Source organism: Bombus bifarius, unplaced genomic scaffold, assembly GCF_011952205.1.
Source record: "Bombus bifarius isolate JDL3187 unplaced genomic scaffold, Bbif_JDL3187 scf7180000008203, whole genome shotgun sequence".
NCBI lineage: Eukaryota > Metazoa > Arthropoda > Insecta > Hymenoptera > Apidae > Bombus > Bombus bifarius.
In genome coordinates this window covers 807,247-835,128 of record NW_022884507.1, presented here as the reverse complement: position 1 = coordinate 835,128, position 27,882 = coordinate 807,247, and the positions used below count along the sequence as shown (strand labels likewise).

Genomic DNA, 27,882 nt, shown 5'->3' with positions numbered 1-27,882 from the left:
GACGTTACTTGGAAAATCCATCTTACGAGTACGCTTCTTCTTGTTGATAAGTTGATTATCAGAATAACGTGTTATTATGTTCAGAGCGCGTTACTTAGTTTCTTGCGTCTTCGAGTTGTGTGACTTTCGAAGTTAGAGTGTGATACGTGCAATATTCTTTCTTTCCTCAAAAAGTATCTAAAATTACCTTACATATGTACGTGTTACAGTGAAATATAATAAAATATTAGCTTCGTTTTATCAAGGTTGATTTTTACTTTCTATTATATTTTTATTATATTCAAAGGCAAATTGAAATTAAAGTGTGACATTCTTATTTCGGAATTAACGTATCAGTTCATATGCTAATGTGAAGCACACAAGTCCATCAATATAAATGTACTTTATACATTTTTTTTTCCTTCTATACTGTGATTTATGTTACACGAAATTTTTATAATACACGATCGTGCAGAAAGAGACATAGTGTTGCGTACAATCTACGAAGCAAAGTAGGGCAGACAACTATGTATACACAAGAAAGTAATCGTGAAGGAGCCGAATAAATATGCCTCTTTTTCATGAACAATACCAATATATTTAAAATACATTGTCCGAATTTTCCAAGCATGTAAATACATGCATAGTAAGTTAATTTTTACCAATGTGATCACACAACGATTGCTTTTCATTGTGCTTTGGTTTGCAAAGGCCATAATCTTATTTTTAAATCTTATTGTATTATTAATTTATCACTGGTATATACATGGCATAGTTAACAAAAGCAACGTTTTTATTTGTTTGTATTTATAGATATATGCTTGTATTTGGTATTTTATCCAGCTCCTATCCGAGACAGATAAACACAGAGAAACATCAAAATCACATAAAAAAAGTGAACGATAGGTAGGTGGTGGTGGTGGTAGTAACATGAGGAAGGGGTGACTATTAGAGAACATTCGTACTTTTTTACGTAGTGATCAATTTTAATGCAGATCAATCCCCAAATTAGTCTTGTGTACAATCAAACTATGTCTTAGTATTCGAATATTTCCTAAAAAAAATTCATTTACAGAATGATTAAACAATATTGTGTAATTATGTATATAAAAATGGGAAGAATTTTCAAAATTATATAAATAAGAAGCAATAGTTCACATAGAAGTTGTCTAATAATGGGAAAATCATTTTATAATGTCTAATTTGATAATTAAATGTCATCTCAATACACTGTAGTATTTTTGCTAATTTATTTATCAGTAGAATATTTAACATAATACTTTTATACAAACGGTACTGAGCAATCGTGTTATCACTATTATAGCATAGTATGTTACACGTTAAGACTAATTTTTGAAAAATATAAAAATTCCGAACAGATTGTTTGGGTGATCATTCTGCATGTAAAGCATTATAAATATGAACATAGATCCCGATATGTACTTATGTAGTTACGGTTTAAAGTTTTCTTGCAATTCGAAATTTTACTGTTGTTATTGGAAAGTCTTAAGTTTAATACTACAACTCAGCTTTGAGAAATACAAGTTATTTGTTATTCCAAATGACTTTCCAAACGAACAGGCAAAAATTTTCATACTTTATACTTTTATACTGCAGCAGATTATCCTGTATAAATTATGCAATTAAAAGACATTATAATTTTATACATAGATAGAAATATCATCTTACAACGCGGTGTAAACCATGCTATTATAATTATATTTAAATTACTTTCCTCTTTTAAACATCAATTATCTCTCTTAAGTTTAAAGTTTTTTAAGAATCTCGACCAAAAGTTTAATTCAAGATATTAATTATATTTTACTTTAATTTATATATTTACATCGATATTCGCATTTTTTGAGATAGCATCAATCTGTTTTATTCGAAACTGCTCATTAAATATTTTATGTAAAATTTATATATTAGCTAATATAACATCTAAATAACATACGATGCGTAACATTGTTCTCTTATACTCAATTAGTAATATTTTGTATAGAAATTTATCGAGAAACTAGGTCTTTTATCTTTTTTAAAGTTTTATCATTTTATGTAACTTTTCTAGAATATTGTAATTAGAAAATTATTCGAATACTAATCGATTGAATTACAAAGGTATATGATACTGTATAAAATAATTCGGTGTAAAGATGGAACAAAACACTAATTCATCAGAAGAGACGTGATCAAAGCATGTGTGTAGAAAAAGCACAGTCAAATGCTAATAATGTAAGTATTTTCTTATACCGAGTGAAACATGAGTTTACGAAAAATACATAGAGAAAATTCAAAATTACCGTACCTTTGCTTTCTTAAAAACAACGTATCTGCCTGGTATTATAATAAAATACAAAAAATATATCGTATTTAAATAGAGTATTTAGAATCCACAACACGATCAATTCTTTTTACCAATTGATAATTCATCTTGCTGCTACTTCTAAATTATTAACATTCTATATTAAAATGTTGATTCTTATTAGCGATGTTTCATTTCATGTTAAACATTTTTAAATTCCCAGCATATCAAATCACGTGTTCTTTTTTTTTTATCAGAATTTAAACAAGGTAATCTTTTTAATATTTTAAATTCAAAGTTTCGTTTAATATATAAGGTTGTTCGAAATTATTATTTCTATTTTATTAGATTTAATTCGATCGTTGTTCATTTTAAACAGTCGTATCCGATAATTCAATTAAGTAAAATGTTGGCAATCAACGTGTTGCTGATTCAGAAATTATTCGTTTGGTGTACATTAGTCAATGATTTCTTAATGTTATATTACCAGAAATTACATTTACATAATATAGGATTAGAAATCAATAAAACAAGAATTGCGTTGAAATTCTGAGGAAAGGTTAACTTCGAATATAATCCTTCGTTTTCGCGATATTCCTAACTTGTGGGAAAAACTCTCAGGTTTAACTGAAGTATCTTAGCAAAAACTTTAATTTATTTTCTTTGAACATACTTTTTTATACTAGGCTATTTATCAGCTAAAATTTAATAAAATACATATAAATTTTTATAATACATATCTTTTATGACATTCTATATTGCATTTTATTGTACATGCAAGGACGCGTCAGTGCATTATATTACTGTTATACACATAAATCGCATATACATACATCTTATAGAGCTACCGAAAAGATATTACACTTCTATAAGTATTCAACATAAATCATTTTAAACAATAGTTTTCTTCATACATCTGATATAAATCACCGTAATATTTAACAGCTTGCATATATTGCACAGATAACGCAATAGGTATAAACGAACATATATTATGTATGTATATGTAATAACTATCTACAGGTATAAATAAAAAATACCGTGAAGAACAAATAAGAGACATTTGATTATTCAAATTATCAAATTTTAATCCTATCTAAAGATAAGACTATCTGAAGATAAGATCTAAAGACCCTATTGAATTCAATGCAATATATTCTTTATAGAGTGTTTGATAAATGGAAAGTTTCAAGATTAAATAATACAAATATCAAATATCAAAATGATCCCTCGTACAATCGTGAAATTGATATTAATTAAGGAGGGAATCAGATATTTAAGTAAATTCACTCGATGTACTATTATGTTTGAATGTTCCTGCCATTGATCTTATAATTATTTTATACATATATGCACGCATTAAACCTCGAAGTGAAAGTTAGATACAATTAATATCTTAAGAACTTACTTTTTATATTATTTATCGAGAGCTATGTTGATATTAAAAGAGTAAAAATCGAATGCGTGTCTTATACAATGAATGATCGAAACTCGATAATTAATTATGCACATTAATATTCTATTAAAGTACGAATCATTTTGTTTTCACGATCGAGAAATTTCACGTTTATCAAACACAAATCTTCTATAAGTAGGAGTTATTCTTCCCTTCTTGTAATCTTTCCACAACATAAACCACTGTTCGTATATACAAACATATCCGTATTGACAAAACAAGAAATGAACAAAAAAAAAAAAAAGGAATGCTTACGATAGCAGCAGGTCTTTACCTATGAATTATGAAGTTTCGAAGGAACTAAAGATCTGCCATGCATTTACCGAATGAATTGTGCAAACGATACAAATATGTCTAATAGTGGACAATCTACCCTTACTTCGCAGTGTTGCAATCGTTTATAATAATATTATAAGTAACGCGCGATAAATGCGAGAGTTATGAGAATTATACGTGATCTCTACTGCCCACATAGAGCGTAAATGAGTGTATGTAACGTTTAACTTGACGTTAGATATCCTAACATATTTAAATATGTTGCTAATTATAAATACATATGGTTACGATCAGATAACCGTATAGAATAGGGCTCAGCGATAGGTTTCATCGAAATAAAATATATAAGAAAATTCCACATCAAATTAATTGCGTTTTCTAATTTTACTCTTTCATCGTTTGTAATTTTGAAGTAAATTGCGTGTAGAATTTTTCTGACATCCTAAATACAAAAATACATGTCATGTTCTTTGCTCTTTCTTATGCAAGTTACACATTCTATATCCTACCGTATCTTCTGCCATATATTTGAATTATCTCTTAATTTCTTATTTTTGAAAGGAATGTTAATAAGGATGCTGTAATTGAATGAACAATGTAGTTTTCGTATTAAATAAATCGTAAAAAATCGCTTGGTAAATTACTGTTTCCGCAAATCATATTAATTTAACGTGGAATAATTGCCAGATCCTATGATATCAAAGAAGTAAAAATATAATTTTGAAGGAGGGAAACGAAAGAAGTAAGTCGTAAGGTAAAGAGCATATGCGTAAAATGCAAACATATAATAAGAAAATGATAAGCGTACCTTTATCCTAGACACAGCTTCCTCTGCCTGACACATACGAGTCGACTTGGTAGGTTCTCCTTCGCAGACGAGCTGAGTAGATCCGAGATATCTGGCTCGGAACAATACTCCTTCGATCAAAACTGAAGAATCGTTGAGAAGAGCTGAAACGTTCAAAGAAACGTACCATTTAGACTTCTCACGCGATCTCTCCTTCTTCAAATTGCCGAACAACAAAGAATAATCGAACGATGACTGAACAAGTCTAATTGAAGACGCGCGTATTGGAACAGGAACGCTTCCCATCGAGGTTTCATCATTTTTTAAATTGTCTGTTAACGTTATATCCATATCTCTTATTAACCAACTGTTCGCTTGATGTCATTTTCTGATCTTTTTTAGACTCCTTACAAAATTACCAATTCTTTCTTGTTTCGCAATTAAGTATCAAAACGGTTCTGTATGCGTTGAAAGTTTTGGTATAGCAAGCAAGCAATAGTACAATTTTAATGTTCTTCATGGTTCTTTAACATATTCTAATAATGAATACGTTCTCTGGTTGATTTATTTAATTTATTATCTCTTTAAATTCAACGACTAATGTCAGGCATGGAAAATTGGAACCTGCTTGAATATATATGTTTCATATATGAATATTTATTGGTATCACATAAATATTTAAATTATAATTATCAATTATATTTAATTAAAACAATATAATTTCCTTCCTTTGCACTTCTTATTCTTCATATTTCTTATACTCCATAGTTGATTTCTTGTAATAATTCTTCACTAGTTTCAATAGATCTAAGCTTGATCCAAAGTTTCTAATTTTGTATAACTAATATTCGTATACAATTCAGTTATATAATGAATAGATAAAATGATTCCACTGAAATGGACATTCTTAATTTTTAGCTTTTTCTAACAAATCTAACATCTAAATAGATTATAAGTACATCACAGAAGTACATTTCGTACTGTACTGATCAACTTCCATAAATATTCTCAGAAAAGGAATTAGATCAAACAGTTATCAGCCGATCGGATATTATCAAGCTATCTGTCGTCATCTTATCAAAGGGTTTAAAGAGATACAAATTCATGCCTTCCAAACATGCAGTGATGTTAATATTTATAAATCAGCTAGATAATTTGCTTGCTACAGCAAAACTGTCGCGTAAAATTGAAAACAATGTTGTTACTTAAGTTATCCATTAGTAATCTTATTTAGTATTATTAGTAATCTTATTCTTATTCCTTCCAAATTTATAGAAATAGCAAAATTGTAAACATAATTCTTACAGTCTTCAATCATCAATGTAAAATCAAATAACTTTCAACAGTTAACTGATTATATTACAAGTTCCAAATTTGAAAAAATGATAAATTTTACTTTAAACTACCTACCGAGTATATCCAACAGGAATGCAGCAAATGAAAGACACATTTTATACATTTATTAGTATGTACATAATTTGAAAATGAATAGTTAAAATAATCAAAATGATAGAGTTAGGAATATTTTTTAGAGTTTGTTTTGAATCGACTATAGAGTAAGATCATAGAAGTAACATTATCTATAGCGCCACATAAACTTTAATCTTATTGCAGAAGATTAAATAAGCATTAATTAAGCGTTTTTTGCTTTCTTAATCGATATCATACAGTATCAAATAAGATAAAAACAATTAATTTCATATACCTTTAGCTTATCATGAAGTTTTCTAACATAGCAACGTTATATTTTAATTTTCTAAAATACTTGTGATAAGCGATCTTTTTCTGATTTATCACTATATTTCTATACTATTTACAACCAGAAAAATATATCACATGATATTAAATAACATTCCTCAGTGAGTAATAAAAATTATTGTTATATCACTTATTACAAATATTACAAAATTATTACGAAAAGCAATACTAAATAATGAAGTAACATGTACTTTGTATGTATTCGCAAAAAGTATAGAAATAGTTTTCATTACCTTCTTTATTTCTGCTTTTCTTCTTCTCTTCTTTTTCCTATTAAACATAAAGATATTTGCAATTACTTCACTACTAAAACAAGCGAAAATTCATCATACAATATTATGGATACGTGCTTTTGCAAATTATATTTTGTACCACTTATCAAAGCTTCATTCATGCAATAGTTTTTCAAATCTAACTGTCTCGATAAATAAGTTTTAAAGAAATATTTATTGCAGCTAATGTATAGTTAAACAAGTTTCAAAAGACCTTAACCCGAACCATGAGTCTCTTTTTATAAAATTAATAATTAAATTAAACTGTATGGATGTATATGCTTTTTATTTCATTGTTTTTGTATTTATCTAGCTACCTTAATATCGCGATATTGTTTTAATATTGTAATATTTTTCAAAATGCGATCTGAAAAAGAATAAAAGACTGAAAAATAAAACATAAGGCGATTACTTTTTTAATAAAACCGTACTTAAAGATTACCGTTACCATTTGGCTCTACTTTATTTGCATTACGAAAATAACGAAAACTGTTTTGAATTTGTTAATATGCATGCACTTGTGACGTACTATGTAACTATCTATCACTACTTCGTGTTCGCATAGTTTGTAAATCGCATTGATATGTATCTCCTTAGATTAGTATATTATACAATTCATATTTAATCACCGAAAAGGAAGAAAAGATGGAAATTATATACGAGGGGTTCAGAAGCAAATCAGAACAAGTCCATTAGCATTGAAACCGAAATAATGAAAGTTTTTACAATTTATATGGTTGTAAATATAAATATTAAAAAAGTGATAATACTAATAAAGATACAAAAAGCGATTTTTATTATAAGATGACATACGAATAAGCTTAACCGTAAGAGAAAGAAAAGAAAACGCTATGTTTTTTTAATAGAAATCAGATTAAATCAAAGAATTGTGATATGTCAAATATTTGTTCGGATTATCACTTTCAAAGCCACTGGCATCAAAGTTCATTTGATTTACCTTTGATATGAATGCTAGTGTTTTTCCCATTTACTGTAGGCAAGATTCGATAAAACCTATAATAATGCAGCGGAGTACAACGTATCAGATCAAACATGTGTTTCTTTTTCATTTCTTTCGTGAGTCGATACTCTGGACATCGAATACAATTCCTTCTTTACAACTTTCTTTACAACAAATTTTGCTAATTATTTAGAAAGCTGCCGCCACATTGAATTTCCATAACTTTTTGATATGTCGTTAAGGGCATGATTCTAAGCAATTTTTTTCTATACACGTAACCGCCACTCGATCTTAGTTTCCGAGATATTCGCAGAAACTGTCGGTATCGTTACAGTGAATATAATTGGGCATCGGATTTAAAAAGCTAACGAAGGTCCTAAATCTTATCTTTTCTTTATATGTAGTATATATAAACGAAGGTTGGACGAGCTTAAGTATTCCACGGATCTTTCGTATTACAGCTTCGTGCACAACAGCATATTAAAAATGATTACCCTTAATGGTCAGCGTTAGGTTCGAGTTAGTCTTTAAAATTTGGTCGCCGCGTTATGACTAATATAATTTGGGTAATAATAACATAATTATAATTCATACTAAGCTTTATATTTTATTGATATTATCCCGCCGGAACAAATTTTCGGACACATTTCCTGCAGCTTCGCGTATGCAGTTGTGAATAATTATTTCGATTCGTGAAGTATGGTACAAAGATAAAGAGATTAATGGTGGATGGATGTAAACTATGTCACAGGTATACGCGCATAGGTAGAACTCTCTGTAGTGATATCGACAGCTTTCTGCAAATACTAAAAGAGTCCGGCGGTAACATGCAAAGGGAAAAGTTGTTTAAAATTTCTACGATATTTTAAAAAATCATCGAAATCTAGGACAGCATTCCTAAATAATTATCTTCAGACCCACTATCAGAGGAAAGATAATTTTCTGATAACAAAAAAGGGGAATTTTCATTTTATTCTCTCACGTTGAAATTATTCTCTAAATAACAAACAACAAAGCGTAAACTTAACGCGACTTTAAAGTGACTTACATTGATCGTCCGCTGAATAATTTTGACCACTAACTCACTGGTCGATATAAGTACCGAAATCTATTCTATATCTATGTCGGGTTTACATTAGAATTAGGGTTAGAGGCGTGAAACGAATCTTCGTTTGGATTACACGTGTCGTTATGCAATAGAGAAGACATCGACTAGTGCAAATACGATTATCATAGAACCGGACAAGTAACCGTGGTAATTAGATACTCGAGAAACTAATGACAATGATCTTAGGTTCAATAACGAATCCGCGGTCGACGGGATGATCGATGAACGTGCTCACGAAATCTAAGTCGGACGCGTAATATTCACTGGTCGTAAGGGGTTACTCTTTTCGTCGATGAGATCGCGAGAGAGAATGACTTTCCCGTCCCGATGATGCCACAGAGGAAAACTATATGGGGTGTGTCTAAGGACACGAGATCATCGGATTCGTCGAGAAAAGCCTTCGTTCAGAAAGTAAGGGAAATTGGCGTTGCTGCTAATTGGTCAATCTCCATATCGGTGGTTAGAAAAAGATGCTAGCCGCCCTCGAGGGAAAGTTGCTAGTGGGAGGCGCCCCTCGTTGAAAAATAGGTCTCCCCTATTTTCCCGTAGTTGGGACAAAGACTGTTCGTCCGTTTGAAGGACTTTAGTTAGCTAAATCTTAAGATTTATAACGGGCCCTCGGGCTAGCCGAACATGTACTGCGGAGACGCATCGACATCTGGCAATCATCTTACTCGAAGAATAGGGTCTGCGCGTGGCGAGCTACGGGACAGAGATCGTTGGAATGTTTACTGTCGAGTGTTACAATTATTTCCTTTTTAAGGGGAGCTATAGAATTGCTCCATGCCTTTGTTAGACACAGCGTTCATCCCGTAACCGCGGCTACGTTCGGCGACAGACTGTCGCCTCGAGCCGAAGCTCACTATCACTAATCTCGAACAATTACAATCGGATTGAATAACTACAATTGTTTAATTACAGCTATCGTAGACTCTAGATTACAATGTTGCGGGATTATCCAAAATTCCGGAGGCTCCGGTGTTCTTTCGTCTCCGACATCCACATATAAATGTAGCTACTTTATCAATTGGAATATTTTAATAATAAAATAGTTTTTGGACTATGTAATTCATTTTCGGGGAAGTTGGACTTGCACTGATTGATTTCTGAACCCCCCATATAATGGTCTCTATGTATATAGTGGAAGAAATAGCAAATGATGTTATTGATTAGGAGGATTGTACTAAGATTACAAATAAATGCAATCAGTTACTCTAAAACTCGAAATTTTTGAGGATTCAAATATAAGGTATAAATATAGATATAAAAAACCCAAAAGGATTATAATTTTATCGAACACTTATTTTCGAAATTAATAAAATAAAAAACAAATCCTTTTGAAAAACATTCATGAGAAATTATTAGTTATTTTATGAATATCAAAATGTGATATACAATTGTAACATAGAAAAGTATCTTTAATTTTTATTTATTTAATTAATTAATAATTTAATTAATAACTATTTGATAATCATTTAATTCTTAAATAATGAGAGATTATTTTTTTTAAACAAATAACGAATAACAAGAAGATTGTAGTAAGTATATCAATTGGTATTTGTTATTTGTTGTTATTTAACTGAATATGTTAATTGCACTAATGGTAATAATAAATGAATAGAAAAGAGAGTAGTAGCAGTATGATTAGTAGCAGCCATAATAAAAGAAGATAGGTTGATGAAATTTAATTGAAGGGGCACCTTTTTCACCTTGTTGCTGGATTCCTTGAGACTCTGAGGGGACGAGGGAGAATTTTTGGCTGGAGTCTTCTGTGGACTTGTCGTAGGTTGTGAGGGAGTAGTAACATCACAATCGGAAGGCGGAGCTTGAATAACGGAAACTACTGGAGGAGGTGAAATAGAGGCAGAAGCGGAAGTGGATACACAGGCTGAGGTCGAAGCTAAGGGTTCCGAAGGTGCTAGCGGGCTTTCTACCGGAACGACACTCAGGCTTTTCGGGGGAGTTTGCTTAGGAGTTGGCACTTTTCCACTCATCGGTGGTAACATTGTCCTAGTCTTAGGCTTCCTCCACCCCTATGTAACACCAATTATATTTATTATGTTAGTCTGTTTACCCTTAAGATAATACCCCTACACAGATCATGCACTACCTAAGGCATATTTTTTATTTACTTTAATCCTTTACTTAGTTTAACGTATTCTGAATAAACTAATCTTTATGCATTATAATATCTTTCTTCGCAGAATACACGAGAAGGGGGCGATAAAGATAGAAAAGATGTGAAATAAATTAAAATATTTTCTGTATAAAAATAACGGTTAATTTTATCTCAACAATTTTTTCTAATCGTAAATAGTTATAAAATATAAATAAGATATAAACACGAAACTATTTCAATTTTACTTGTAAGAGTTTTTATAATTCCTTTGTAAAACCCATATTTCCTTTTCCTTATTAAAAACTAATATTTAGTAATAACATTTGTAAACTATAATATTTATCTTAGTATCTTATTCAGTTAAATGATATTTTATTGTTATTAAATTTATTTATCGTTAAATAACATTATTTTATAATTAATGAACTTTACTGAACTTCTCTTAGATATTGCAGAATATTTTTAAAATATTTTTTGTATTACTAAATAAAGGATTAAGACCATTGAACAATTATATGTTATCATATCATCAAACAAGTTGTATAATATGAAAATTATTAATCTTTAACGAATAAAAGAGTTTTGTTCTTGATATATATAGGATATTCGAAACTGATTTGTCATGATCACAGCATTTTTCTACACCCTGAATCCTCGATGTGATCTTGGCCTTGACGTTAAAGATCAAATCTCTTTGTTGCATCATATTCTACTCATCGTGAAGACGAAAGGTCTCCAAGGAATCGTGGTTCGCAACACGATAGTTCTTTTGAAAAAAAAAAGATATGTTGAAGTTCCATTAATTTTAAAACTCGCTTTGCAATATGCTTATGCACAATTGGCAGTCAAATGCAGGAAAAGTAGCATCTATTGTCACATATGGATATCCCAGATCCATTATTATAAATTCGATATCTCCTTTTTTTTCTTTCTCGTTATTATTCCTGAAGTCGCATTTCTACATTCCGACCAAATTTCTCCCCAAGATCACGCACTGACCTTGACGATAAAAAAATTGTTGAATCGATCGATGATGCTACTCCGTCTCACACTAGTCAACCGGTTCATCAATTTTCTCATAATCTAAAGTCAGGGCGTCATCTAGGAGAAAAATTGATTTGGAATGTAGAATGTAGAATGTAGAATGTTAACATTTTTTTCCCCAAGGGAACTATTGAGTTACGATTTACGATTCCTTGGATACTTTTTGTCCTCACGATGAGTAAAATACGATGCAACAAAAAAATGTTGACCTTTAACATCAACAAGGTCATGGTCAATTTTGCGGCTACTTTTATTGCAGATCTTTGGCGATTCAGAGGTGTTGAATAACGCTGTGACGCTCGTGACAAATAAGTTTCAAACACCCTGTATATAATTACTTACTAATAAAATACTGAATCAACAGATACCTTCTAACATAGAGTATCGATAATAATAATTTGTACATACATATATTTGCGTGGTTATATATGAAAAGTAATATTTTTAATACAAAGTATTTTGTTAATTGTATAATCCAAATTATAAATGGCAATAATAAAAAATACTTTACTGAATAAATAATAAATATCGGTAAGTTTTTAATTTTCATTATTAAAGGTTAAAATTATTAAAGATCTTTGACAGAACCTGGTTCAACATTTGTAAGGACTATATTCTAAATTGCTGTAAATGTTTTTTTTAATAAATATTTAGAATAATAAAAATCAACAGTAATTTTTTAAATACAAGATTTGGGAAGTTAACATGATAATATAAGAAGATAACTGTAATAATAAAAAAGTGGAGAAAAGTTAAAGTTTGTACTAGAAAGAAAACTGTACTATATGTATTCGGTATCTTTGATTAGATATTATTTTTTAATATTATACATTTCGCCTGTAACAAAATACATGACGATTTCAGTTTATATGTATAGTACATATACGTATACTGTTATCTTTAGAGGTGTGTTTTAATTTTACTAATTTGCGCGAAGATTATTTCGTCAATTCATAAGATTGTGATTTAAAAAGACCTTATTGAATAATATTATTTTATTATTATATATCTTACCTTGTCGTCGTAAAAACCCTGGTCGTCTGTTCTTTGCTGTCCAAGTAAACGATCAGTTTCGAGGTCAGTATCTGCCTCTTCTTCATCTGGACCCTCCTCGATTTCAACATCTGCTTCTTCACCCGTACGACGAACTTCCGACTCTTCGCTATTATTTTCCACGCAAATTCTCCGCCTGCCATCCGATAGACTACATTTTAGTTAGATGTTCTTAAAGAACAGTAATTACATCTCAAATACAAATATGAATGATTAATTTATTATGCAAAATAGTTTCTTTTTTATAATATTTTGTATTCTTAATATTTTTATTTTACAATAGATTATTGAGACTATGCCGTTTAAACAGTACAAATATTTATATAAGAAAATATTCAGATTAAAAATTTGTAATAATGATGTTTATAATAACTAAAATAAATATATGTATTACTGTCAATAAAGAATACTCTGTGGATTGATGTGTATGATAGTAACAATAAATACTATTGTAGAATAGATAAAATCTTACGTTATAAATTATTTATGTAAATATAAAGATGTTTAACAGTACACATAATTCATGTTTGTAATTTTTATTGCTCATATCGGGCATTTTAATGCAAATTTTAAAAGAATGGAATATGATACTGAAAGATTTTATTTAAAATTTTGAAAGAACAAGAGAAATAGCAAAAATACTAATATAGAACTTATAAATTAAAATTCGAATATAATTGCTGTTGCCTTAATTCGTATTAAAAATATACAAATATTTGCAAAACTAATAAAAGAATACAAACTTTAAAAAAAGGAAAGTGAAATACCTTGGTATCCAAATAGGACTGACATTAGGTTCAGCTGATTCTTCTGTAGAAGATTTTACAGGTAAAGTCTTAGTCCTTTGCAAAGCCATTCTAATGTCTTTAATAGCAGCTTCAACTTCACCACCTATTTCTAGATTAACACTTTGTCTAGCCTGAGGTGCTGGTGGTGGTGGTGTGCCAAGAGGATCCAAACCATCAAGCTGAAGCTCATTTGTATCATATGAATTTTCTTTCTTAGGAACAAATAGATCAGGCGATGAAGTTTTTAAGGAATGCAAAATATCTTTGCCGACATTTAAGCCCGAGAGATCTTTCCCAACTGAATCATTCTCCGTGGTAGCTGGATGAGTACTATCATTAATACGACTACGTTGAATAATTTCTTTTTCAATTTCATTAATTTGTCGCTTCATCAACATCACAGTTGGATTATTATTATCAGTATCACTGGCGTGTCCACTAGATAAGCCATCTTCAAGAACTGGCATGCTAGCATATATTCTCAATGAATCTGAATTATTTCCTAAATCACCAACTGATCCAAGAAGACCACTAGCTGGTATTAATTCATTATCCATCATCATTAATGAAACTTCACTATCGAGATCTCCACAATTACTGTCGCAATCAGTTGTTTCAGGACTCAATGTAAAATTGCGAGAGTGCCCAACTTGCAGTCCAACCTCTGTTTCTCCGAGATCCTCACTACTTCCAGTACCTACTGAGAGGTCTAAGAAATTATTTTCATGTTCACCGGCCTGAAAAGAGACGAAACACTAAAATTCAAGTAAATATAACTTCATTTTAAGTAAAACGATGCTATGTAATATATTTTGGACTTTATCTTTTTTTTTTATTGTAGATCGATTTTTGATGATTAACTTCAAATTTGATTAATGGCTTATATACAAATAAAAATTACTATATATACACATTTAGAAATTTGTTTGTATGAATATTCTTACATTTTGTGGAAAATCTGCTCTTTGTTTCTTGGGAGATTCATGAACTAGAACTTCCTCTGTTGTTGGTGGACCACTAGCTAATCGCTGACCAACATAAGCACTTCCTCCTTGTCTCCGCAGTTCATAATCCAAATCCTTGAGAAAAGAGTATGATTATAAGCGGTAGTTTAAAACATAGTTACCATCATAGAAAAATCAATTTTAGTACAAGCAACAAAAGTCAGAAAATGCTTTTTAATATAAATCATGTGTTAACATTATAAGATAAAGTTACATTAAAAGAATTAAAAGCTTTAACTAAGGCATGAATAAACTTAAAATGTTTATCATATTAAATGTGTATTTATGTAAATTTTACTTCCGTCGATTATAATACATATAAAATAAACAAAATGTTGATACCTGAAATGGGAAAGACTCAGTACTGTTTTCCTTTTCTTTTGTTGGTGGTGGACATTTAAAGAATTCCTCAAGTACTTTTCGAGTTTCTGAGAATTCATATAAATAATCAAATGTACTACCACCAGACGATACCAGATTGCTTATATTATCTGTGGGTATAGTTGATGGTTTTAAAGAGTCTTCTTCTTCATCTTCAATTTTAGGAGATGGAGGAGAGGCATTTACAGCTTGATCATCAGAATAATTTATATTTGTTTCTACCACAGCCTTTTCTACGATGATTTCTGCAGAAGTATCCTCCTTCTAAAAAGAAACATGAAAATATTCTGTAATTTCTATTTTCTTGATACAATAATGTAACCTTCCCTCTTCCTTCTCAAATTTGAATTTTATTAAATTTAAAAATAATTATACATATGTATAAACTTATAAAAGACTTTAAAAATTGTTAAGGTGTTTAAGTTACACTATACATTTTGTATAATAACACAGGAAAATATAGCTATTCATTTGAAACATACCTCATTATGACTTGGCGTTGTCGGTAATACTCTCTGTGGAAAACCAGGCCTTGGTGTCATGTATACAGATGGTGATGATAAAAGGCATGGAAGTTGAGTATCACGTACTCCATAACGTCGTGGACTTTCAGAATATTGTGCTATTGGTAATTCACCAATTACTCTTGTTACTTTGTGATTACGTTCTGAAGATGGTGAGTCTACTTCACAATCACTAGCTGGAGTAATAACCTAAAAATATATGTTCTATATAGTATTTAAAACTTTATTTTGGATAATAATGCATAAAAAACATTTTACTTCTCAATTGCTTTACTATATTAAATGTTTTAAATAATTGTATTATATTCATCCTACAAAGGAAGATGTAATGAAATCTGATCATTTATTTAATTGTGTAAATACAAATATAATTAATAGATAAAACAAGCAAATAAAAATATGCACCTTAAAAAATTCTGAAGTATTACGATGATATGCCGTTGTTGGGCTCGGTGTACTTCCAATGCTAGAACTTAATGGTTCTGGAGGAATGCGACCTCTTTGAGATTCCTCAGTTTCAAGGCTTAAATTAGTTGGTGTAACTTGATTGGTATTGTTAGAAGTTAAGTCTAGTCGCAAATTTTGCCAATTATCATCAATGTCATCAAAGACAACTACTTCACCATCACTAACGATAGCCATGCTTCTTGCTGGCGTAGTGTGATTTGATTGATAATCTATGCAGCTTTTTGACAATCCATAATCAAGATCCGCAGTATTTTTTGATATACCATATTCTACATTATTGCTATTCAAAATTGAGTCATAGTTAATAATACGATTGCTGTGATTGCTCTTAGGGGAATCATAGTCAATAGATTTTGTTGGATTATGTCGCACCGAATGTATTTCTGAAGAAAATACAGTTTCTGTGACTTCTCTATTAGAACGCTGCTTTCTTGTATCACCGCATCTAAAAATTCAGTCATATATAATTTGTATTATTATATACAATCCTTCATCAGGAAAATAATACACAACTAATTTATTAAATATGATAGTCGTATGAATAAATGAAATTTTTCTTGTTCAATTCTATCATATATTTTGTGTATTAGAAGTAGATAATACTTTTCAAATTACCGGCTTCTTAATTCCCATATAGTTTGAGTGTTTGGTGATTTATTATTTCTTTTAACTGATAGCTTGTTATCTGTTTGAATGTCTTCATTATTTAATGAATTTGATGCCGCAAGAAAGCGTGATTTTCTAGCTGCTACTTTACCTCGACTCTGAGAAAAAACTTCTCGTCCACCAGCAATTTCTATAATTCTAAAAAAATAATAATTATTAAAATTAACGTTTAAAATACTGTTTGTAAAAACTATTTTTTATAAATTAAATTGTTATATAGTAAGTTAGAAATTTATATACAAAAATATAAACCAATAAATTTATAGAAATGATACCTTAAATTTATTTATTATATCTAATCCACTTGTTTATATGGTTATTTATTACATGTTAAATCAAGTTTAAACACCATTGAAGTAAAATGTAAAAGGAATACATAAGGAATTAAATAATTAAATAGAATAAACATAAAATTTTTGAAACATATGCTGACATATTATTTATTTCATAAATACAAATATTAAATGCTACTATATTCTATGAAATATTATACTAATGTTGATGTAAAATCAACAGTAGAAAATAATAAAAGATAAATGGGAACACAAAATATGTATTCAATATTTATTTTATTATAAATTATTTAGATATTAAATATTTATGAAAATCTGTAGAAATATGTTTATAGTATAAGAAAAATCTAATATAATTTTCATATTTATTTATATTTATATTATAACTGTATTGTCTTTGTACATATGTATAATTATATTAAAAATAAAGTTATGAAAGGAGATCAATATTTTCTTATTGCAATCATAAATAACTTATTAATCTACATCATTAATTATGTTAAATTTATTCATAAATTTTTTTGGAAAAAAGTGAAACATAATACAAAATATTAATAGTATTCTTTTAAAAATTTTTGTAATAATACGATCATCTGAAATATATTTAATGCTTTACAACTTAACAAATTTCAATAAGAATGAGGCATTACAATTACTAGATGAAAATACATTGTTTTCGTCGATATTATTTAATAAATTTATATTAAATAACTTTCCATCGTAATAAATGGTATTGTTAAAGACACTTTGAACTGATTATCTTAATTAAAATCATTACGAAATGAGTACTGATAGTATCTGTAAAATAATGTAAACAAAGAGTGTAGGAAACTTTATTATGCTATATCATTTATTATATAGTTAGTACTTACACTTTGTTAATAAAAAAAATTAGTTTATATACAAGTTTGTTGTTAATATAATAATAAACAGTTTATATGATATACATTTTTCATTAATCACCACAAATTAAGATTAAGAACAAAAAGTGATACAATCTAACCTAACATCAATTGCTGTGTAATGTTTATCGACTAAACTTCGATTGTGTCATTGACAAGTTTATCGATTGTTTCAAAATGTGGGTAAAATTTTTATAAATATTTGATTCTTTAATCGTTTAGGTATTTTACAAATATTGAATTTAAAGATAACAGTATTTAAAAAACATAATAACTAAGAGATCAATATAAGAATATAATATAGTGTAAGAAATTAGAAATAAGAACCCAATAACAATCTTCCTGTAATAGGCTATGAGACTAAAATAAATCTATTATTAATAAATCTATCTATTATAAATAAAAAAGTAGTAGTAAATTATTCATTCCTCTTGTTTTGTGAAAATGTAATTTGTTTATGATGAAATACACAATGTTAAAAAATATCAATATTAAATATAAAACACTGTTTGGAAATTTAATATCACAATCTGAATTTTTTGAGATTAATATAATTAATATAACATTTTGAAATTAAAATTTTAATTACCTGAAAAAGTTTAGAAAGCGTAATATATTGAGTTTTCCTTTGTTGAAAGTATTATCATTAGTATTTATTATTACATTTAAAAAATTATTCAGTATGTTTATAAATTTTTTACTTTAAACATATATTTTTAAACGCATATTATGAATTGTATTATCTTTTTTTATATACATAATTAATGATTATAGTTTATTAGAGATTAGAGATTACAATCTATTTATGGAAAATGTACTATAATTCTGATATTTATTAATTTGGCTCATTAAATATATATATTTCCCAAATACAGAAGAGATATTTCAATATAATTAAAGTAACTTACCTGGAATCCCTTAATTTGTAACTGCGATCACCCTTAGCAGAAGTTAAAATGTATACAGGGCTTTCCTCAGGCCCACTATCATCCTGTTGTGAGTGACTCTGCTGATCACTACCTGGAAGGCTACCATATTGTTGTGCATCTTCACTATGTCCAGAGGCAGACGAGGAGCTTGAAGAAAGCGGTTTAGTATTAAGTGCACCAAGCGAATTAAATGTTCCAAGAGGACCACCAACATTGCTTGTACCACTGCTAACACCAACAGATAGTTGACTGTCACCTGTAAAACCGGACACCATGTTCGTTGTCCTAGGAAAGAAAAAAGTAATTATAATTATAATCTATGTTTAATTTAAAGATCTTAGAAAGTATTAAAATCAATTTTATTTATTATATGTATTTATCATTATGATTATATACTTCAGTAAAAATCCAATAAATAACAGCTTATTAAATTCAGTAAATATGAAATTTTTTATTCATTTTATACATTTTTTAATATTATTTATTTACTATTTATTCCATCTTTCATACACTAAATGCGTTTTTATATATGTTTCTTAGTCTACAGTCTCATTGCATCTTAATGAATAAATAAAACATATTTCTAGCTTACAAACTTGTTTAAAATCATTTTAACCAGTACAAACTAAATTACATCTTTTAATACAATATTGTGAAATTACCAAGATTTAAATTCATGCTTTAATTCATCATCCAGAAAATTAGTTAATTTATTATTTAAATTAATATTCTATAACAAAGAGATTCTTTTTTTTATATATATACAGAACTACACAAGTTATTTAAGTTCTACTTATGATTAGAAACAGTTATCTGGATTTTTTATATATTCACATTTTTACAGTAGTACCAGAAATATCATATGTAATATAATGATTGTTAATTATTTTATTTTTATTATATTTATTTTATTTCTATTTTTCAATATCACTTTCTCCTCATTGATATTTTTAATGTTATAAGATGAAGTTATTTTTCTATGAAATAGCTGTGAATTATCCCAATCTTTATTGTTTTTGTGATGTAAAAGGTATAAGGATTTTTAAAAGCTATATTTTTCACAAATATTTTAAAGATTTATATAAATGGTATTCAGTGTAGTATCTAAAATTACACAAATACTGTTACTGATGTATTTAAAATATAGATTATAAATGTACAATATTTCTTCCTTCAAATATAAACTATTATTAACAAGGAATAGTACTTTTTAAATATAACTTTAATAAAAAATTACACATTACATTTTTTATTTATTTTTGTTGTATGTATTATTATTTTTTATGCATGTTTTTTAAAATTACTAGTTATTATAACAAAGCATTAGTAAATAATTTAGTTCATTAATTATAATAAATAGTTGTATAAAGTATTAGCAGTGCATTTTTAAACTGGACATTCGTCGCAATATATTTTTATATATATTTATATAAATTAAATATTTTTGGGGGTCTAAATAATGTTCGTTAATGGTTGCAATGCAACTTGTAATATTTAAAATTCTATTATATCGATTAATTTTAATTACCGATTAGAAGAAAATCATTGATCGGTAAGTCAATATAAATTTACCTATCGGAGATATCACGCTCGAGGTCGATCATGTCTTCCGGTATCGCTTGTGAGTGCGTTGAATGTGTGTTCTTGGAGTGAGTGTTTGCGAACGTAGTCGCGAGTGTATCTGTGAGGCTAGTCGTGAGGCTGGTGGTAACAGAGACGGCCTCCTTCTGGCAGAGGCTCTCATGCGGCTGACTGATCTGTGTGGAGGCCCCCGGACTCGGGGGTGGGCCACCCCTAGGCCGACATTTCGGGAAAAGTCGGTTCAAGTCTGCGTTTTCCAAGATCAGGCTTGTCATCGCCACGCCACATTCATTTCTCTTAATACCCTGTCCATTCTGGAACATTATATATCCGTATCATGTAGAATGCTACTACTTATATGGTTAAATTTTTACGTTGTTAGGTGTTTTTATATCAGATGAAAGTTCTGAATATTGCTTAACATATAATTAATATCTAATTAATAATCTTAATCTTTTTCTCAATATATATTTACTGATGTGTAAAGAATCATTAATATATAATGCAATAAATATTAAGTCTTTAATTAGGAAAGTAACAACCTGTTAAAGATCTCAGTTAAAATTGATAAACAAGCAGTAAAATTAAAAAAAACTCAGAATATCATAATGATTATTCATAATAAATATACATAATTCTTATTCATAATTTTACTTTTATTTTAAAAAATGGAACATGAAAAAGTAAAAATGTATCATTACTTTATCAAATTTCATTTTATTTTATTTTGTTAATTAATATAAAAGTATTTTATGTAATACGATCGTAAGAAAGAATGTTTATAATAATAAGCTAAAAAAAATACAGTGCAAAATTGTGAGAATATGTTTACTATGATATTCTTGTTACGATACAGTAAATACTTATAAAGTTGGACAGTCCTGAACTCTAAACATAAACCGGTACCTCACTTATTGATTAAATTATTGATAGGTAAATACATATATGCATAGCACGTGGTATTTTCAATACATAACACCGACCACTCAACTTCACACTTTAATAACGTAAAAAGTTATATCCTTTATTACAGAAATTGTAAAATTTAGATCAAAAGAACTCAATGACACAACATCCATCAGACCTACATTTATTTTAACAAATCACATAAGTAATGATATATACATATATCATTACTATATATATAGCGTTGTTACCAAATTCTAATTTCGTTTTGTATTCTCTTTTGCCATCATGCTTTTTTAAGATTTTATTTATATCGTTTTTATGTTACGAAATATAAATGTATTTGCATAATTGTCATTAGACACATAATGTAGTTTCATAACAATTATGCGAAACAAATAAAGGAAAACAGTAGACAAGAAAATAGAGAAATATAAAAAAGAAGACAAAATGAAATAAATAAATGACAATGGTGTAAGAAACTGGATAGAATAATGAGACATGGAAATCGGTGAAAAGAAAGAAAAGGTGGTAAAAGGAGAGCGGAAAGTCAGGAGGTAAAAGGAAGTATACAATAAGAAAGACGAGTTCTAGTCAAAATAAACGAACAGAATGAGACAAAGGCAAAAGGATGAGAAGTTTGCGGATTTGAGGAAAACATGAAAACACTAGCAGAAGAAACATAAAGAAAGCAAGATGAAAGACGAGAAAGTGTATACTAGAAAGGGCTAGAGAGAAGACGAGGGTTTGGCCCGTGCTTCGTTGAGCGTGGAATCAATAGGAGGTCACTGGCACCAGTAGATACAATCGGCACATTTTAAGTCTACCTCGGTGTTGCACAGCTTGCTATTGTATTGACCCTGTTTCTCTTTATGATTAATTCGAGACATGTGCATATCCGTAATTATAATAATTTGCGCTGTATATTTCAACATTCTATTCCTATCTCTTCTACCCCCATGTTCCATTTTTTACTTTTCTTATTCTTCTTGAGAACAAGCATTGGGATGAATCATACAAATGACACCTTAATCCAGAAGCGATAGTTATTATTTTCTTCAATAGCAAACAAGATTCAAACAGAGTGAAATCGTGCACTTATGAGATAAAATATTTTTTGTCAAAGCAATTAAAGAATCAATTTTATTTTATACTTTTATATATAAAAGATAAATTATTACATTTTGTAATATCGTATTGTTACTTAAATTAAATATTGTATTTGGATGTATCATATAATTAAAAGACATTGTATTTCGGTGTAACTTTTGTATTAAAATAAACTTTGATTTGTTTTATTGATTCTTAAAATGTAAATTTCTAAAATGTATTAGATTGTATTGTTATCTATGAAAATATTATTTTATAAACTTATAAGCTATCAATTTTTTAATGATTTTTGTCAATGCTAGTAAAAATTGTTTATTTATATTTTTCATGTACATGAAAAAGTCAATTTTAGTTTAAAAAATATAAGTATTACTTTTAGCTTTCAGGTTTTAATGTTATGAGTGTAATACGAATATAATTAATTTTATTCTTCCGCAATGATGTCTGATACGACACCAACGTAAAATGCAAAAAAATTATAAATTACATTAAAACGATAAGTTACGAATGTAAAATGTATCAAAAATATAACAATTAATAATTGAAGTATGAGAAATGGAATGAAGTACTTGGAAAAAATGGAAAAAGATAACTATAGTGTATATACAATATATACTAATAACGTAATGAATATTACTACTATAATACATATAATAATGTAATGAAACAATGAAATAATGAAAATTAATCTAAGAAAGTTATCATTTTCAAAAATGTGTTTTATTTTGTTTAAAATTCTTCCATATGTAATGGATCTTAATACCATAAGTTTTGTGAATTTTATACAGTATTATCTACGTGATGTAATAGTAAATATCTATGTATATGTTAAATTTTGTCACTGCTGGTAACTTTAAGCTTACAATAGCAGGTTGCTATGGATATGCGTTTATTTCTCTCACACGCATAATGTTCAGTTTTTGGTACATGTGCATATAAAGAAATGCTAGCAAATAACGTTTTTAACTCGTAAGTATGATGAAAGTAAAATAACTGATAATTTGCATTGTAAAATATTATATTATACAAAACTATCTTACGAACTTTTTTATTTGAAATTAGCATGTTAATCGTCACGTGTGCTGTCAGCGGTAGATGACGTCTTTCGTTACTGCATAGGTTAGTTTCATTTTTTTTTCATTTGTCAGTTTGACAGTCTGTGAGATATACGGATTGTTCGCATGAAAATATATCTTGCAATTTTGACTTAAAAATTAAGATATTAAAAAATATAATTCAGTTGAGGAATGCTTGCAAAAAATTTTGTTTATATTTTGTTCTTAGTAGTTAAAAGAAATATACGAAATAACTTTAATCCAATTACAAAAAAAGTTTATGAAAAACATTCAGTTACTCGAGTACCGATGTAAATATATGTATAGATACTAGCTCTACATTGGTTCTAGCTAGTAATATAAAAAAATTACTATAAAAATCAAAATGAGAAGCCAATAACATTATATTATGTTTTTGTGATATATATTTCATGTTACACATTATTGATATAACAGAATATAATTTGATTAGTATAATGAATTTTTAAGTTGTTATTTGATTGATATTTAATTTCATAAATGTTATATACTTAATACTTTTTTTAGAAGATTTTCAAAAACTTCTGTAGTTATTACACATACGTAATATAATTTTGGATATGTTATTAAATTATGTAAGTCGTATATACATATGTGAATGTTTTTAATTTAGAGATTTGTTTTTGCAACAAAAGACATGTAATGAGAAATAAAAAACGGAAATTAGAAAGTTAATGTAAATAATAAAATGCTTGTATACATTTACATGTGATGAGTATTAAAATGTTGTGATATCTTTCCTGTAATATTTATATAATCACTCGGAAATAAAAAAGGATATACATCCATGTAGTACATATATACAAGTATATCAACTTTCAAATTCAGTAATTTGATAATTAAAATTTTTCGATTTTGCATTTGAAAGAATATGTTAAAAACGGTGTCGGTGGTTACATATTTAGTTAAATATGCGCTTTTACGCATTTATTTATATAGAAAATAACGAAGTTCATTATTATTATCTTCACATAAATTAAAAATTATTAGGAAACAATCGAGGAAGTGATATACATTATACAATTAAAAGTATTTCATATTTTGCGTACGCTGAGTTATTATGTAAATTGGCATCGTTATTTTTATTCATCATTGTTTGCTATAATTATTCAAAATTGTACTTAACTGTGTTTTATTGTGTTTCACACATTGAAATCTTTTCATATTCCAGTATTTTTCCCCATAAAAATCATATTAAATAATTTTAATTATAATAATTTTTAATAATTATCGATAATTTACTATTAAAAATACTAGCTTTTTGATTAAATGGAAATTGCAATATGTATATATCTATGTTCTTTATGTTATGTTCTTTATTTTAGCAAAATTTTTATTGAAAGAAATAACAATATTTCTTTTGAAATCATTTTTAAATATTCATTTTTAAAGATTATAGGCCAATAGTCAATTATATAGTTTAAAACAAATATTATGAAAAAAGGTTGTGCTTAGATTTCTAAATAGAATTTATCTGACTGTATAGCAATTGTTCTTATGAATATTTCTGACAAAAATGAAACGCAGACTTATGGGTACTGGATACACCTGTTTAAAAATGAGAGCATCATGTATATTGCAAATCCTGTCGTCCGATACGTACGAATTATCTATTGTCTATCTGGATTATATTTTAAGAATCAAGATCGAATTTATTACTTATAATATATCTAAAAAAATCTCAAGGAGAAATCGATCGTACGATCTTATTTGTATTTGCATTCGTAAAAGAAAGGAAAACTTGAATGGAACCTATATCTGAAATGAGTGTAAATCAACGAAATTTCAATGAACTCGTATGCGTTTAATAGAAATTTTACGAAAAAATAGAGGAAGGGCTTTGGCTGTAGGCGTCTTTCTATCCAGAGATTTCGAGGGTGACTTGACCTCTTCGAACATCAAATTATGCATTTTTGAGCGAACTTAACAAAAATAGATGGACGTTTGATGCACGAAATAAAGTAAAATGCACGTTTTCACTATAAAAAAGAGACTAAAAATTCGTAATCAGGTCTTCTATTGGAGTCTCCCATCGCAATACGACTTGCGAGAAAGAGGAATCGATCCAACATGTTAACGCGTGTCTGGCATCGAGGATGGCAGCCACCCGAACAAAGTAAGTCTTTTAGGATAAATTTTATTATCGTTTCTATTTACCTTGTTGTATCCGTTTTAATGCGTTCACTCGTCACTTTGTTATGACACGATGCACTGAATTAAATTGTCACACGAAATGTCGCAATAATCTGGTAATACGGTCGCGAGTACACAGGTCTTCAGAGGATAGTCAGACACTGAACGAATAGATGGCGCCCAACACTTGTACGCCACCCCTAGCGTCGAATTTTCCTTCAACCCTCTTACTCCACTAACATTGCTTGCTGCTTTCGACTAGAGGGTTGATCGCGTGATTCTAATCAAACTAACGAAAGTCAGCGCCAGTTCTAACTACGTAAAGTTATCTATAACAGAGAGTTGTTGATGCTTTTAGTTAATTTGTCCATTGGAAATTCAATAAGCCAAAAGTATAATTAAGAATATCATCGTATATGGAAAAAAGTATTGCTTGCCTCTAAAAGATTTACTGTATACATATACATATATGTAATAAAAAAGTTTTTTAAATACATAAATATAAGATTAATTATTGTCATACTAAACTATTGTAAGTAACTATTGTAAGATATTTAAGGACAATGTGCCTTAAAATGATATATTCTATACATATGTATAGGTAAAATATTGCTTTATATAATTGAGTTTTGTAGAAAAATTATACAATGAATGCGTATATATTTTAATAAATTACTATCATTTTTATGTCATTATTTTTGCGTTTATAAACATATTTTTAAAATTATGGTTATAGAATTAAAAGTTTATTTAGGATTAGTTTATTTAGTTGCCATATCTAAGGCAATGGTTTCCTTATTTTAAGTCACATCTTTGGTTTTAAACAACTGATAAATGAATTGAACAAGAATTGAACATGAAATAGATAATCAAAGAGAATCAACCAGACCAACTGCGGTTTTTGTTAATTTTTCCAAAACAAATATCTTAAATACTTTTATTACTTAAACATTATCTAAACATATGTATATCATTCTTACGCAAAAATCAGATAGATGGTATGAAGTAAACATTATTTATTAATTGATATACGATGTAAACACTGTAACACAACAGAGATAAGTACATTGTTCATGTTAAAAGTATCTAAGTGCTTGAGAATATTACTAAGTACAATAAACATATATGTATAATAATATATTTTTTCCGCATGCTTCGTTTCTTTTAGAATGTCAGCTAGTGGCAATAATACAATAGAAATACATATATATGTATGCATTGTCCATATGTATCATCCGGTATTATGTATACATAATTATATTTTAATTGCATAGTTTATTGCATTCTGATTGCATCGCGTTTAGGAGTCTATGTTTTACTTATTTCGTGTTCAAGAAGAACTATATAGTACGTATAGGTACTTTACAATTTACACTCATCAATAAAAAAAAAGGATCCATTTTTCAAATGAAATAATAAGAAAATAATGATTTTTAATTAATTTACCTACTTTGTACATTTTACCCATTTTAATTGTATAAAAATAATGACACTATTATCTTAAAACAAGTAACGTATATTTCAGGTTAATCATAGTTATGTTAAGAAAAAAACTGATATTTATTGTAACTTTTTAAGCTATTTTTGTTCTACACATGTTCAATTATTAACGCTTAAGGGATGAAAAATTTTTTGCAAGTCCTTCGCATAATGGGGCATTAGTTTAGAATATTGAAATGTTTATCTTACTATCGGATAAGATACCTACATGTATTCGCTTGGTAAGCCAAGCGAACAATTAACAGGAACGGATATATCCGCTATCCCCGCTCAAGAGGTTAATTTTTGTTTTAATGATTATATGCTATCACTTTGTAGTTTTATGTGATATTTAAATTTTTAGAACATAAACTGTAATAAAATACATTAATATAATGCATAAAGTGAATTTATTTGCTCCAACAATCGAGTATGTTTAATTTTTCATAAACTTGAACTGTGTGTGTGTACATGCTCAATATTTAAAATATAAAGTATGATAAATAAAG

At 28.3% G+C, this 27,882-nt stretch overlaps 1 protein-coding gene and 1 long non-coding RNA gene across 12 annotated transcripts in view; one reads left to right on the top strand and one right to left on the bottom strand.

Moving 5' to 3' along the window:
- Positions 1-26,105, bottom strand: part of LOC117210445 — a 34,175-nt gene extending 8,070 nt beyond the window's left edge. For 2 of the 11 annotated variants that reach the window (XM_033453468.1, XM_033453469.1), the window contains exons 1-13: positions 25,919-26,104; positions 20,643-20,965; positions 19,050-19,355; positions 16,896-17,084; positions 16,218-16,725; positions 15,771-16,001; positions 15,250-15,552; positions 14,848-14,982; positions 13,883-14,640; positions 13,077-13,266; positions 10,600-10,932; positions 6,792-6,828; positions 4,822-4,964 (exon numbers count right to left, since the gene is read on the bottom strand). In XM_033453468.1, the coding sequence (XP_033309359.1) occupies positions 4,822-4,964; positions 6,792-6,828; positions 10,600-10,932; positions 13,077-13,266; positions 13,883-14,640; positions 14,848-14,982; positions 15,250-15,552; positions 15,771-16,001; positions 16,218-16,725; positions 16,896-17,084; positions 19,050-19,355; positions 20,643-20,926 (3,417 nt within the window). In that variant the 5' untranslated portion in view covers positions 20,927-20,965; positions 25,919-26,104. Of the gene's footprint in view, positions 1-4,821; positions 4,965-6,791; positions 6,829-10,599; positions 10,933-13,076; positions 13,267-13,882; positions 14,641-14,847; positions 14,983-15,249; positions 15,553-15,770; positions 16,002-16,217; positions 16,726-16,895; positions 17,085-19,049; positions 19,356-20,642; positions 20,966-25,918 lie in introns of all 11 variants that reach the window. The other 9 variants (XM_033453472.1, XM_033453473.1, XM_033453462.1 and 6 more) reach the window with 8 other exon arrangements.
- LOC117210450 lies at positions 18,061-19,501 on the top strand. The gene is made up of 2 exons (XR_004488107.1): positions 18,061-18,320; positions 19,090-19,501. It is a non-coding gene; the product is annotated as an uncharacterized LOC117210450 (long non-coding RNA).
- Positions 26,106-27,882: the final 1,777 nt, after the last annotated feature.